The sequence below is a fragment of the Pipra filicauda genome, unplaced genomic scaffold, assembly GCF_003945595.2.
Source record: "Pipra filicauda isolate LSUMZ 115617 unplaced genomic scaffold, ASM394559v2 scaffold12_size5214236_pilon, whole genome shotgun sequence".
Taxonomy (NCBI): Eukaryota; Metazoa; Chordata; class Aves; order Passeriformes; family Pipridae; genus Pipra; species Pipra filicauda.
The window spans coordinates 3,264,848-3,279,378 of NW_024103763.1; the positions used below are offsets into that span (position 1 = coordinate 3,264,848).

Sequence of the window (14,531 nt, forward strand, 5' to 3'; positions counted from 1 at the left end):
CAGTGTCAGGAAGTATGTTTATTTTCTGTCATTTCAGTTTTTTTACGATTTGAATTGATGAACAAAGCTCTCCTGCTCATCTTACCCTTTTTACATTTTTGCCTGCTTAAGTGCTTGATGGCTGCTTAAATTAATAACTAAATAAAAAAAAATCCAAACAGAAGCATTTACACAAATACTTAGAATAAAAAATCCAGTTTCTCATTAAAAAATATTTAGAATGTGATGCATAGAGGTAGGAGATTCTATCCAGTGAACTGAGCATTTGTGGAGCATTTCATTAAAAGGCTCCAGTCACCAGTGGTATTATACATGTTCATTGTAGGTTCACCTAAATGTGTAAGATTCTCTCCAGTCTAAATGACTTTGACCCATGATTAGACCTAGGCCATATTCTGATTGTCCTCCAGAAATAAATACTGCAAATTGAATGCCTTTCAAAGGAAAAAAAAATATCCCTGGTTTCTCAAACACTTTCTTCTTTCAGATGCATGGCATACCTGAGAAACCTTTTAAACTTAACTTGATAAAGCAAAACTAAAATAAGAAGTATTTTGCATCTTATCTAGTGATATTTATTCCAAGTCAAGGTTTATATTTTGAGAATCGTGACCCTGACTGTTTAAAACTATGGAATCCTATTTGTCTCAGTTGAACTAGACAGAAGTGTTTGCTAAGGAGGGCGGGATACGAGAAAAACCAACCTCCACCCTCTAAGTAATTATAACTTCGAAATTAAGAGGCTCCAGTTGAAAAGGTGTGGAAAAGAAAAATAACATCTCTTTACCAAAGAATATACGTGTATAGGTAACACAACAAAAGAAAACAAGCAACAGTCCCGCACCCAAACTCCCTCCGAATACAATTAAGTACTTTTCGGCGCAGTTCTAACCAGGGCCAGCAGGGAGCCCGGCTGGGCTCCGGTGGGACCGCACGGAAGGGGAGGGAGGAGCGGGAGGGTGATTCCTCCTGTGGACTCACGCTGTCAAAGGCTCTGGCTGGAACTCCCCTTCCTCGTCAATGGGTGTAAACTGCCACCGGCACGGAGAAGGAGGAGTGTGTGTGTGGGGGGGGAAGAACATCTTTTCTCCTCAAAAGTTCCTCTGCGGGTGCTACCGGCTTCTCCCATGAAATCCGAGGCAAATCTGGGCCGTGGGCAGAACAGGGCGTGAGGGAACGAAGGCGAACCGGGTCCAAAGGCATCTAGATGACTTGGCCGAAAACAAAATGAATCCCGGAGCTCTTTCTTTTCACACACACACCCTCCCTGAATCCGGGCAAAAGCGAGGTGCTGTACCCAGAAGAAAAAAAACAAACCCTCACCTTCCCCTACAGTCTGCTGAAGACATTAGCTTGGAATATGGGGGTATTAGCCAGTCCTTTTATGTGTGTGCTCACTCTGGCCATCTCCTCTCCCTCCCTCACTCAACACCTTTCTTCCACAGTGGTAAAGGGAAAAAATTTCAAGCAGGTTTTGGTTTTTTTCTTTAAAACAAGAAAACCTATGACACTATTGTGCATCTCTCAAATCTCATGGTTTCACACAGAGAACTATATACAAAATAAGTACAGAAAAATCCACATTTTTTAAATTGTTGCAGGGATAAAATGAGAGTCTAGGAACTCCCTTCAGTGACTGAAAAAGCATGGGAGACTTAATTCTGAACTTTCTCATGCCGGATGCACTTTTTTGTTTCAACAGGCCACCTTTCCAGTGAGAAGAATGGTGTTCTTTTCAGTGTACAGAATGGTGATGTGTGTCTCCATGACTTTTCAGGCAAACAACTTGTATTTCAAGACAAGGATGATACTGGCAGCCAAGAAAGCCACATCTCACTCAGAAGGACTTCAAAAAGAGGAAGCCTAAATTCTATGGAGAAAATGTGATTTCCTTTTAAACAGCACATTGTTTTACAGTGTGAAGTAGAGTTTAACAGTTTTACATAATGTGAGCACACCAAGAACTGATTTTATTTAATATATGGTACTGGAACTTCAAGGCAGCCATGCAATGGATTGACAAGGACAATTATTAAAGGGAAAAAAAAGGAAGCTACTATTTTTACAAGGTCTTGGATGTCAGATTACAGCTGGCACATTTCCATTTTGATTCTTCATCAGAATGGGTTTTTTGAGGGTTTTTTTTACATCTGAACAAAAGTTTTGTTTAGACTTTTTTCATTACAATTAAGTTTATCTGGTTATAATGCTTAGTAGTATTGTATAGATGTAGAAAGTTACAACTTGTCCATACAAACGATGTTAACTTTCAAAATGTTAGCTACACTGTCCTCAACTTTTTGTACGTTGTAGTAGTAAACTCTGTAGTGATGTACATAAACAGAAAAATATCAACTCTTAAGCATCTCAATGATAATTTTATATTTATTTCTTGTAATATAAATATTCCTATGTATAGAAAAATAATTGGTATTTTGTTTTTAACTTTTATTGTAAGTTCATATTTTTCTTTAGTTAATTAACTTTAACAGAATGATATAGAAGTTACTTTGTTGAGTAAGTGGAATCACTTACAGTGGTTTGAATATATTCACTAGATGGAGAACTGTAAATAACGAACACGATCAGTCTTGAACCTCTAGAAACTTTTTAGTACACCACAGAGGGATAAAAACTGAATATAATCCAACTAGAGTGCCACGAATGAGGGAGTGATAAGTAAAGTAGTCAGAGGGTTATTAAAAACAACTAAGTTATGTTGTGGCTTGAGTAAGTCCATCAGAATTTTTGCCACTGATTTCAGCAGAGTCAGTTTTTGTCTTGAGTGGTGGTTTCAGAGATTATACACACTGCCATCTCTCATTTGCAGTGATGAAAGTAGAGAAGTTTGTGGTTTTTTGGGAAAAAAAATAGAAATAATAAGTACCAACTGCTATGTTTAGTAGCTGAGAAATTGTTTGCTTCATTGTGTGGCTGTTTTTTAAGGGGCAGCTCTTGGGCTATTCTAATGAGTATTTCTGCTTGTGCTTTGGCCCTTGGTTGGCAAACCAAACCCCGAAGCCCTTGCTCAGTAAGTGCTGAAGCAAAATTTCATTCTTCTTGTGATATTTGCCTGATAAAGGCTGGATTTTTGCTCTTCATGCCAAACAACTGAAAGCCCATACAACATTGTGAAGATTCTTCCTGAACAGAAATTAGCCTGAGCCCTGGCTGTACCTCTTCTTCCTCACACAGGTGTGTGGCTGTGACCACTGCTTTCTTAATCTGTGTTCTTGGTCAAAGGCTGGATGCTCCTGGAGCAAGAACTAGAACAAACTGGCACCTGACTGCAGAGTAACAGACCCTGTAAAGGGGGATGTGTGAAGCAGATGCATGTTGAAGGAGAGCAAGGGGTTTGCTTTCCCAGAGGACTCAGCAGGGAGCTCTGGAAACACTCTTCTCAACAAAAAGCATCAGCTAAATGCCTCCTATCTGGGGCTCTGTTGTAGTTCAGCAACTGAACCTCTTCAGTACTCAAACCCTCTTGTGGTTCTGTGGATAACACATGGGTTCTTTCGGTCACCTATATCTAAGATTACTCTGAATATGTTTTTAATGTGAGAATTTAAAGTATTCGTTGTGTTTATCCGCAAGGTTTTAGCTGCATGTTAATAAAAGCCCATCCTGGAATGCTAGTAGCTGGAATGCATTTCTGTGAATGCTTTAACTATTTGGCTAATTGCCTTTGCAGTGTTTCTTGTAAATTTATTTAATGTTCTTATATTTATATTTTCAACTGTAAAAAAAAGTAATAAATTTGCAGCAAATACAACACATAAAATATATAAACTTTGTCTTTCAGATGAATGTGTCATTAATACTGGCCTGTATTTCAGTTCTTCAGATTACATGAACTGCAGTAACCTCTTGGAGAAAATGCTGACCTAGCTGTTACATTAATTGTCTCTCACGTATTTTACCTTTCACAGTTCTAGAAGATTTGGATTTTAGCAGAGAAAACCGTGGTAAGTCTGTCCAGCCAATGCCTGTCCAAGTCTGCTAAAGCTCTCCCACAAGTATGCTATAAGCAAAAGCACACAGCTGCATTTGGCTTCAGTAGTTAAATTCCCTATGAAAACACATATCCCGCTGTCACTGACCTGCTTGGAATCTTCGTTTTGTTTCTATTTTTTGCACACTAAGATATGTTAGGCTTCTTTAAATAATTTTTATTTTATATATTCCTAGGGGTGGGGAGGCCTTTCTGACTTTGCCACTTAAAAGCACGCACATATTGTAGCAAAATTTTGTGCTCACACCAGCATATTATTTTAGCTCAGTGAATAATCATCATCATTAAACTAGCTGAAAATGTGTTTTCATGTTAGGTGTTATGGTATCCTTTTGGTACTTGGTCTGTTGGGCGCTGCTAGGAGTTTAGCCATGGCACCCAGAAAGATGCAAAAGAAAGATGCAACCCCTTCCCAGAGCACAGAGTAAAACTCTGTGCATCAACTCGTGGGTGCAAAGCTAACTTGGGGACATCTGTAAGGAGGTTTTAAGCTTAGTCATAGACAAACAGCAACCTACCATGTACAGCTGGCATCACCTTGCTCAGCAAACCTGTTCCCTCAGTGCAGGCAGTGTCTGTAAAAAGCAGTGCCCTGAAGCAAGGAGCTGGTGTGGAGTTTAGGGGAGTGAACTGGTCCAGGTCTTGGGACAGCACAGCTCTGGCAAATGGAGATGGTGAACCTTCTAGTAGTGCCCTGTCCCTTCCTGATTAAACTTAGAGGGTGTAGGTGTCTGATATTCGCTGAAGGAAAGTGTCTCCTTTGAATGCTGTTCTCTCAACCATGGTTGTCAGTTACATAGTCAATGAAGGAAGCACAGCAAGAAAAAGTTACAATATTAAATCTGTTAATGCTGCAATTTCACGTGAGAAAAAAAAAATGGAAAAAAAATCCTTTCTGAAATGAGTGAATCCCGCACCTTCAGCTACTCTGCAACATCTGTTCAGCGCTTCCACACCCATCCACACTTCACACTCTTTTACTTCCTATTGCCAGGAGCACAGAGGGAAGGTGCTGAAGATTTTGCAACTGAACGTAACACATGTTGTGGTTTGTGTTTGTAAACTTCTTGGTTCTATTTGCCTGACATCCCTTATTCCTGCTCCTTGCTCCTGTTGGGGAACTGCAGACTGCGGTAAGGCACGGGCAAATCAAGTCAGAAGCCCAGCTGCTCAGTGCCCCTCGGGAATGCCTGTAGGAATAGCAGGTTCGTTTCCTTCAGAAATCTCGCAAGTCTTGTTTCTTTGTTGAGTGGGAAAGCCAAGGCTGGGACTGAGATGTGAAAACACCTGATAAAGCCTTGGATTTTTTAGGGTTTTTTGTTTGTGGGGCTTTTTGTGTGGGGGTTGTTTTGGGGGTTTTTTTGTCCTTCATTGGATCAGATCTCGGAACTGTGGGGTTTCTTAAGGCTCGGGGGGGGGGGGGGGGGGGGGGGGGGGGGGGTGGAACAAAAAGGAAAAAAGCTTCCAGTAAGTATTCTGATCTTTTCAATTTTATTTTACGAACTTAGAAGAGGATGGATAAAATCGACTTTGTTTTTAACAGATGCCGCATTTTTACAAATGTTTTTGTCCTTTCTCGCGTTACGGCCTCTCCCCTGCTCGGTCCTCGGTCCCCATCACCCCGCGGTGCCCGGTGCTGCCGGGGGCAGGAGGCCGGTCCCGCCCCGCCCCGCCGTGAGGGCGGGCTGGCGCTCCCGCCACCGCCCAGGGAAGGAGGGGAGAGGCCGCCGCCGCCATCTCCGGCTGTCCCCGCCCCGATCGCGGCCGGGAGGGGAGCGGGCGGGCCGGGCAGCCGGGCCAGGCAGCCGGGCTGGCCGTGGGACGATGAGGAGCCGGAGCAACTCGGGGGTGCGCCTGGACGGCTACGCCCGCCTGGTCCAGCGGACCATCCTCTGCCACCAGGTGAGCGCGGCCGCCGCTCCGGGGCGCCTTGTCGGGGCGGGGGCGCCCGGTGCGATGAGGCTGTGAGGGGGGGCGCGGGGGAGCTGCCGGGGCCGGTGGCGGCGGGCTGGGTGCAGGAGGGCCACGACGAGGCCGGTGGGAGAACATCCCCCCTCCAGCCGGCGCACGGCCTCCTCCCCTCCGCATCTCCTGTGCCCGCCGGGGGAGGAGCGCGGGGAATGCTGAGGCGCTGCGGATCCGGGCGGTGCTCGCTGTCGCTTGTGTACATGCACGCTGGAAAGCGTGTGGAAAATACAGCGAACCTGAGCCTGCAAATTGTAGTACTTTATAATGATAGTAATGTGTTCCTCCCATTGAGGGGATATATCTCATTGTGGTCTTCAGCATCCTCACGAGGAGAATCGGAGGGACAGGTTCCGATCTCTTCACGCTTGTGAACAGTGACAGGACTTGAGGAAACGATATGAAGCTGAGTCAGGGGAGGTTTAGGCTGGATATCAGGAAAGGGTTTTTCACCCAAAGGGTGGTTGGGCACTGGAACAGGCTCCCTGGGGAAGTGGCCACAGCACCAAGCCTGACAGAGTTCAAGAAGCATTTTGACAATGCTTTCAGGCATATAGTGTGATGATGTGATTCTTGCGTGTCCTGCACAGGGCCAGGAGTCGGACTCGATGAGCAAGATGATCCCCTTCCAACTCAGTATATTATTTGATTCTGTGTTATGATAGACACCCACCCGCTGCACACTATACACACTATATATATATGAATATATATATACATGCCCACAACACCATTAAGCCCCAGTAACATAAGAGCTCTGAGCAGGGCCTTTGGGCCGTGTCTGTCAGCACAACTCAGTGTGGATCCGGGACAGCGCAGGGCTCCCTGTGTGCTCCCTGCGGCACGTGTGTGCGGCGGGGCACGTCCCAGAGATTCCAGTCTCTTCTCCCGCTGTTAACACTGCTGGGGCTCTGGCTCGTCGGACGGGGCTGCCTGCACATGTGAGCAGTGAAAGAATGAAGATAGCGGAGATGGCTGGGGAAGGCTGTTACCCTGTGCTTTTTGGTCAGTGCAGTGCTCTCTGCTTTGTGTGCTCGCTTCACCCAGGCTGGCTCTGAGGACTCACAGTGTGCTGAGCAGTGTCATGCTTCGGTTGTAACAGTCTAGTACATAAAGATGAGAGCAACAGAGTTACCTGCTCAAATCAGTTACCAAATATACTTTGTTGCTGAGAGTTTCAAGAAACTGGAAAGCGGTGAAAGAAGACCCAAATCTTCCTAGGTCAATAAGATTTTTGTCACTGACTGCTGTTGTGGGCACAGTGTCCAGACACCTGTGAATTGGTGTTTGTGTACTTGTTATTGTGAACTCTTGTATTTGTAAAAAAATACAAGAACATCTGGAACATAAGTGGTGTGAAGAGATAATTTTGCTCTCTCGCTGTGCAGGGGTGCAGGAGATGCTTAAAGTTGTGCTCCTGTCTCTGCCTTTTGTCTGCAGGATGGCATTGGGCAAATCACTTTGGCTTCCGGTACCTGCCTTGCTTTCCATTTTTATGAGATGAAGATACTGATAACAGCCTTCATTTAGAAGAGAGATGGAGCCTCTGAGATCAAAGCTCAAACATGCCCCATAAAAGCTGTGCCTTAGTGATACTAATATTTAACAATAGTAAAAAGGATAACTAAATGGTAATACAGGAGTTTATATTGGTGACCTAGAATTTTGTAATTGCTACTTACAGTGCCAGGATGAGTGCTTGTGACTGTGTATTGCCTTTTCCACTAAGGGCTTAATGTCTGGGAGACTTCAGAGGCAGAGAAAGGAAAGAAAAGTTTTCTTCTGTATGTGGAAAGCAAGCCACAGGCTAGAAGCAAGGCAGAGGGACAGCAATATCACAAGGGGGCCCAGAGAGATGCTCAAGGCATGTTTCTAGATTTTTTTCCTATATCTATGCCCTTTATGGTTTTTCACTGCAATAGATTGAAAATGTGCTCAGCTGGGTGGAGAGATGCAGTGCTTACTTGGGCAAGTTAGGATGGTTGTCTTTGGGCCACATGCAATCCTGACTTCCTTGGTAGCAGAATTATCTGTGGCTGGATGGGCTGGGCTGCTGCATTGCTGCCGCTGGTGCCTTCTTGGTGCCAGGGAGGGGGATTTTAGCCATCAGTTTGACCCAGAGCAGCCTGGCAGAAGAGCCGGAAGGCATTTAAAATGCTTGTGAGGTGTCGCCGCTCAGCACAGGGGTGATGTGTGGCTGTGACCATGTACCTCACACCCACAAGCTGCCGGAGTGCAGACCTGGCACACCAGCTGTGCTGTGATGGAGGGCGGTGACACACTCACCTTTGTAGGGGTGCAGCAAGGACAACACGTAGTGTGCTAAGAACATTTTGCTTTGACAAGGTGTTTAATACATCAGGAGTCAGGTTTCTCAGAAGCAGCAACTGATCTTGTGTTCATTCTAATCACTCTAAATTGATGTGATTTTAGAGGTAATTTTTAATTTTTTAATTCATATGTGCTACCAGGCAGACGTGTCCAAAGCACAGGTGCAGACCCTGCACCAGGGTTGACAGTTTTCCTTGTGTGGAACCTTGCAGGATGGGGTCAGTAGCAAACTTGTTCTCACTTTGCAGATGTTGCATTCTGCTGGTCAGTCTCTGCACCATGCACAGTGATAGGTCCTGTTAAAGGTTGTTCAAGGAGGCTGAACCAGACAGCTGGCTCCTGTCTGTGTGGGATCTGCCAGCAGTTCCATGTACCCCCAGGGGCAGGGGACAGAGGGATGATTCGGTGCTGTAGCAGAGCAGACACTGAGAAACACCACCAGAAGGATGTTCTCAGCTGCTTATTACAGCTCTTAAATTGAAGGAGATAAGACAAAATGTGAATCTTAAGATATGCCCATAAAATAGTAAAACTTAACATCTGTGTACATTTTAAATATTGGTACAGTACTATAAGTGGAAGGCATATGGAACTGATAAGGAAAGCACATCTGTCATACTTTTATGATTAAGCCCAACTGTGTTACATCTGGTTTCACACAAGCAAGCTATCTGCAGGCTTTGCTAGAGCTTACATCAGTTTTCATCTGATAGATCAATGAGACAGGTGCAAATTAAATAGATTTTCAGCAAGATGCCAAATGTGGGCTTATTTCTTTTGCTAGTCTGGTTAGAACCCCATTGTTTTTGTGCCTGTACTGCTGAAGTTCTTATTAGTGCCTGCTGCCCTGTAGGAACTGGTATGTTTTGTGGTTTGGGTTGCTGGGGGGTTTTTTGTCTCCAGATTAAGAGACAGATTTAAAAATAGGAATGGGCATGATACAACAGTTTAAAGTCTTAGTCCAGCAATCAGCTTTCTGTTGCAGCACTCTCAGCTGAGAGCCCATGGGTGCTGGTAAAATTCTTTGCTCTGTGGATCTGTATGTGCAGTGTGATTTGCAGGATGAGACCTGCTAGTCCAATTAGCAATCACTGCATAGATGTAATGCTTTGAAGTACTAATTGAGCTAAAATCCCTTTGACATCTGTGGGATTAAATGCACTCAGTGTTTCTCTTGAGTTCTTTAGCACCTTTTAAGTGCTGTAGTTTTCGTATGGTGTCAGCAGGTAACAGAAGCAAATAATTGTAGTTTTTAAGAGTAAACACTTTCTAAAAAATTCAGAGCAAAACTACTTAAAATATTAATTCAGATATTATGTTGTTCTGCTAACAGTCCGAATGTGCATGAGGAAAGACATTAATGTGTTGTCAGTCCATGAGAAGCAGCCCCAGTGTGCCCCAAAAACCGGGACCATCTTGTAGAGGAACCAAAGGTTCTGAAATGGTGATAGCTGCCCTTGGATGTGTTTAATACAACCTCTTGAAGGTAGGCAGGTCCCTCCCTGGGAGCTGAAAAGTCTTTTAAAGTCTTGCATGGGCCATTTTTCTGGGATTTCCATTTTGGTACCCAGAGACATTTTTATTTTTCAACTGGCAGCCAGCCCAGCATTGAGTGGGGAAAAATAAACTAAAAGGATCGTTTCTCAGACAGCAAGGTGATCTCTATTAAGCCAGGGCTGCAGGTGCATAGACATTTGTTGTCCTGCATGGGAGGGAGAGAGAGAACTAAAGTGCTAAAAATGCTGGGAATACGCTGTCTGCCTCTTCAGATCCTGGGTTTTGTCCTGTGGGCACAGTGCCGAACTGGGACCGAGGTTTCCTTTTTTGCTTGCATACTTGTTCTTCTGTTACTCCTTGCTTGACTTTTCAAGATCAAAATGACGATTTTTAAGCTGTTTGCATTCATATGTACTACTTTCCCCATCAAACAGGTGAGTAAGGGATCCTTCAGTTGTTACTTGGTTTGTGGAGACCGCGCTGAGGAGGGACTGTTTCAGCAGAGCCACATCTCTACTGTCAGGGAGCCACTAAACACTGCTGTACTTAAACCATAACAATAGGGCAGACTGTGCCCAGTCACGTCTGTCAGGCTGTCACCCCTGTGGTGTTCAATGACCACATGCAAAGCCCAGGAAATTGTAACTGAAGTTCCTCCCCCTCAAAGTGGCTTCTTAAAAATGACTGTGGAAGGAGTTGAGTAAACAGTGTGTGGGAGAAATGACAAATTGGTGTATGTATTCTTTTAAATTTTACTCATCTTTATTATTGTAATCTTTGCCCCTTGTCACGTCAGCCCTGACAACTGGCCTTCATTCACTGAAATTTTCTGTAAAGACTTAATTTGACTGAAACTTCTATCGACCTTTTCCTTCTTTGCCTCATTTTTTTATTAGTGCAGAACATACAGCCGAGAAAGACAGTCTTAAAAATTATGGATAGTGAAGTGATGGGAATCAATGATGCAATGAAAAATTTAATGGAGTATTTGGAGTGCAGGAGGCTACTCACTGTGCTGCTTTTCAACACCTTCAGAATTTGTCTTTCTGTACTTTTTCCAAAGGAGAATATAAAAAGGTTTTGCATGCATTCATTTAGCTGTCATAAACCCAGCAGGCAGATATACAGAAATACTTTTTTAATCTCCTAGAAGATAAATAGTGGTTTTTACTTCCTTGAGATTATGTCAGAGACCAGATGCATAGAAAAGAATATATTCCAGACTGAATTTCTAATGTTGACTGGTACTCTCTTTTCCTCACAAATATTTAAAATTTAAATTCCTATTTCCTCAATGTATTTAGAATTTCACTCAGTTACTTAGCTAACAATCCTGTGTGGATGAGAATGCCCAGCTGGATACTGTAAGTTTTACATCCTGAAGTGTTCAAATGAATTTTACATTTCACTTACATGAGTTTGGGAAAGAAAGATGGGACCTCACTTCTGTTGTGAAATTGTGAGCAACCACAGTGTGCAATCAGCGTGAAATCATGTTTATTTTGTTACCCTTTAATACAGAAAGAAGTGGTGCTTCTTAATGGATGGGACTTCAGGTAGTAATATTTGTTCTTTATTCCTTCTGCCGTGGTTAGAATCCAGTTACGGGGCTGCTTTCAGCCGGTGCAGACCACAAAGATGCCTGGGTTCGGGACAACGTCTACAGCATCCTGGCCGTGTGGGGGCTGGGAATGGCTTATCGGAAGAATGCGGACCGGGACGAGGATAAGGCCAAAGCCTACGAGCTCGAGCAGGTTTGTCAAAGTTTGGCATAAACCAGTTATACTGTTTGGTTTTTTTCATACAGTGGTGTTTTTGAAGAGTGCATTCACGCTACTGCTGTGTCTGGGGTCTGGCAGGGTTTTCCCAGTTTGGAGTACATGTCTTGTTCCAATGACAGCAACATCCATGCAGTGTGTGGTGTGCAGTATCCCTGGCAACCTTCTGGCAAGCAGGATTTGGAGAACTGCATGGCAGAGAGGCTAACATCTCAATTAAAATGCAAACAGAACAAAAACGTGCAGGACTCAAACTTCCATCCGTTGGCCAATTGTTGAAAATTAGGCTTCTGAGAGATTTTGTGCCCAGATTTACAAGCCTGTCCCTCATGAGCTGTATTGTAGAGCAGAAAATCAGACTTAGGTTGCTTGGATCCTATGGTAGCAATCTATCTGCTAGACCGTTCTTCCCTGTAAGGATGAGCATGACATTTAAAGTAGCTGTCTTCAGAATGTGCACTTGTGTCATCTCACGGAGGTCGTACATGGTGTATAGATGTGTTTGATCAATCCAGAGAAGGTAACTCTCCAAACTGGTAAGACTCGTGCTGGAGAATTGGAAGGGGAGGTAACTCCCACAGTTAATTCCTTTACTTGCAGCTGGGAAAGTGGATATTAGAAGTGAGAGTGCAGAGATGGGTTGAATGGCAAGTGAGGGATTATGGTGCCAGTGTCCTGCTGTCATTTTGAAGTCACTGGGTAAATTTTTTGCTGACATGTCCTACTCAAACCAAGGAGGTCTGTGGTGACAGAATAACCTTGGTTCTGCATGATCATATTTTGAGGCTATAGCTTTTGAGTAAAAAGATGGGGTTGATTTCTTTATTTAAGGCAAAATCTTGTACTTCTCTACATTCAGATGTATGGCCCTTTCTTTACACCAGTCACCTGCTTTCTGTTGTACTGTATAAGGAGTGGAAGAAGCTTTACAGGTCTTCCAGTCGTGTCAATGTCTTACAGTCACCTACCAGTGTTCCCTGGATCTGTCAATAATAATAATAATAATAATAATAATAATAATAATAATAATAATAATGATAATGATAATTAGAGGACATAGAATTCCTCTTATTTCCTTAGCTGGATAGAAGGACCACAGAGAGTTGTTCCACTGTTTAGAGAGGGCCTTTGGGAAAAGATTTGTTCTTCTAGGTAGGGATGTAGGAATAAAAATTGATGAGTGTATTTAAAAAAAAAAAAGCATGTAGAGCATTTGGGGCAAATACACACTTTTTTTACCTTTGGCAGGACGTTAGTAGAGTGTGTGAGCTTTATCACTTTTGAATGTTGTTTGTAACAGCTGATGAGGCTGAGCAGTGAGGGTGTCACTGTTGTGTTTTGTTCCTGCAGAATGTTGTGAAGCTGATGCGGGGACTCTTGCAGTGCATGATGAGACAGGTAATGTCATAGGTATGGGTTGAATTAGTATGTGTTGTATTTACAAAGCATTTCATTGAAGCATATATTTGCTATGTCTTCTGTGGAGTGACTATTTTTGCATGTGTGTAGATGGTGATGCGGGGAATCTTTTTAAAACTGTTGAGCAAAACTCTGATCTTGCTTGCACTTTTTTGAGATTGTGCTTGTAGCAAATCAGAGTTTTGCCTTTGCAAACTGATTTTCACCAAGATGCACACTTGTAGTTTAGATCTGAACTCAACAAGGTAATTTCATCTTATTCTTTTCTGTAGAAATGTGGATTTAACTGGAGTCTAAAGTCAGAGTTGTGTTTAAGCACTCTGATCAATCAAAATACATTGAAGTAACAGGAATTAGAACCTCAAGTTTCTCCTCATCTAAGAAAAGTTGTTAATTTTGAAATAGTTCTTCTGAAATGTTTCAACTTTGAGCTTTGTGGTATTTTTTAGGTAGATAAGGTAGAGAGGTTCAAACGCACGCAGAGTACCAAAGACTGCCTCCATGCCAAGTATAACTCTGCAACTTGTGCCACAGTGGTTGGGGACGACCAGTGGGGGCATCTGCAAGTGGATGCAACTTCCCTTTACCTGCTCTTCTTGGCACAGATGACTGCATCAGGTAAGCAGAAGATATTTTTGCCTTTTGTTGCAGTCTTTTTCTATTCTAGCATTCATTTAAAAAGGAAAAATAAAGTAGTAACAAGCTTTAAAGACCTTTAAATAATTATAACTTGGAAGTAATGTTTCTCTGGAAAAGAGATAGAACTTACTTAGGATTTCATGTTTATAGTAACTGGCAGTGTCTATTCCTTTAATGATTACTGGCATACAAATACATGAGATACTGAGAGTCATGTCAGAGAAATCTCATGTTTAAAGATAGTGTCCTGATGGACAACCAAGTTTCTTCAGAGAGTGGCGACATCAAATAAGGTGCCACTTTGTGCCATCTGTTCCTTTTACTGGTGCAGTTTTATCTTGTGTTCCTCTCTACTGCACTCCTCATGTGAGGATAAGGATTTGTTTCCTTACATATTTTTCTGCCCTTGGAGACCCTTGAAGTTGACCCCTTCCTAGTGGGCGCCTGGTTGTCCTGGAGTTCCTCGACAGAGCACTAAGCAGGCAGAGGGGTGGGGAGCTGTGGGTATTGGTATGGACTGCTCTGAAGAGCCAGAGCTGACTCAGATGTCTCTGCTTTGTACCCACTGTCTGAATGCCACCCCTACAGGAGTTCTTTGAAACTGTATGTATTAGTGGCATTTGAAGTATTTTGTCAGAAGCAAGTATTGAGGTTTGCTGCCTGACCTACTGAAATCAGTATGAGTTTTTCCTTTGATTTCAGTGGGCAGTAGTTGGTAGCAAATAAACAAAAGCATGAAACTTACTGAAGAGTAAATATTTCAGTTCTGATACAGTATAATTAATCCCTTCCCTTCTTTTAATCAGGGTTACGTATCATCTTCACCCTCGACGAAGTTACCTTTATTCAGAATCTTGTCTTCTACATAGAAGCTGCCTACAAAGTTGCTG

At 43.1% G+C, this 14,531-nt stretch overlaps 2 protein-coding genes across 5 annotated transcripts in view; both read left to right on the top strand.

Annotated features, from left to right (window-relative positions):
- ADGRG2 (adhesion G protein-coupled receptor G2) overlaps positions 1-3,630 on the top strand; it is a 64,786-nt gene extending 61,156 nt beyond the window's left edge. For all 3 annotated transcript variants that reach the window (XM_027738298.2, XM_039377998.1, XM_027738296.2), the window contains one exon: positions 1,703-3,630. In XM_027738298.2, the coding sequence (XP_027594099.1) occupies positions 1,703-1,887 (185 nt within the window). In that variant the 3' untranslated portion in view covers positions 1,888-3,630. The remainder of the gene's footprint in view (positions 1-1,702) is intronic.
- Positions 3,631-5,742: 2,112 nt separating this feature from the next.
- PHKA2 (phosphorylase kinase regulatory subunit alpha 2) overlaps positions 5,743-14,531 on the top strand; it is a 47,046-nt gene continuing 38,257 nt past the window's right edge. For both annotated transcript variants that reach the window (XM_027738229.2, XM_039378019.1), the window contains exons 1-5: positions 5,743-5,914; positions 11,401-11,559; positions 12,934-12,981; positions 13,452-13,620; positions 14,448-14,530. In XM_027738229.2, the coding sequence (XP_027594030.1) occupies positions 5,837-5,914; positions 11,401-11,559; positions 12,934-12,981; positions 13,452-13,620; positions 14,448-14,530 (537 nt within the window). In that variant the 5' untranslated portion in view covers positions 5,743-5,836. The remainder of the gene's footprint in view (positions 5,915-11,400; positions 11,560-12,933; positions 12,982-13,451; positions 13,621-14,447; position 14,531) is intronic.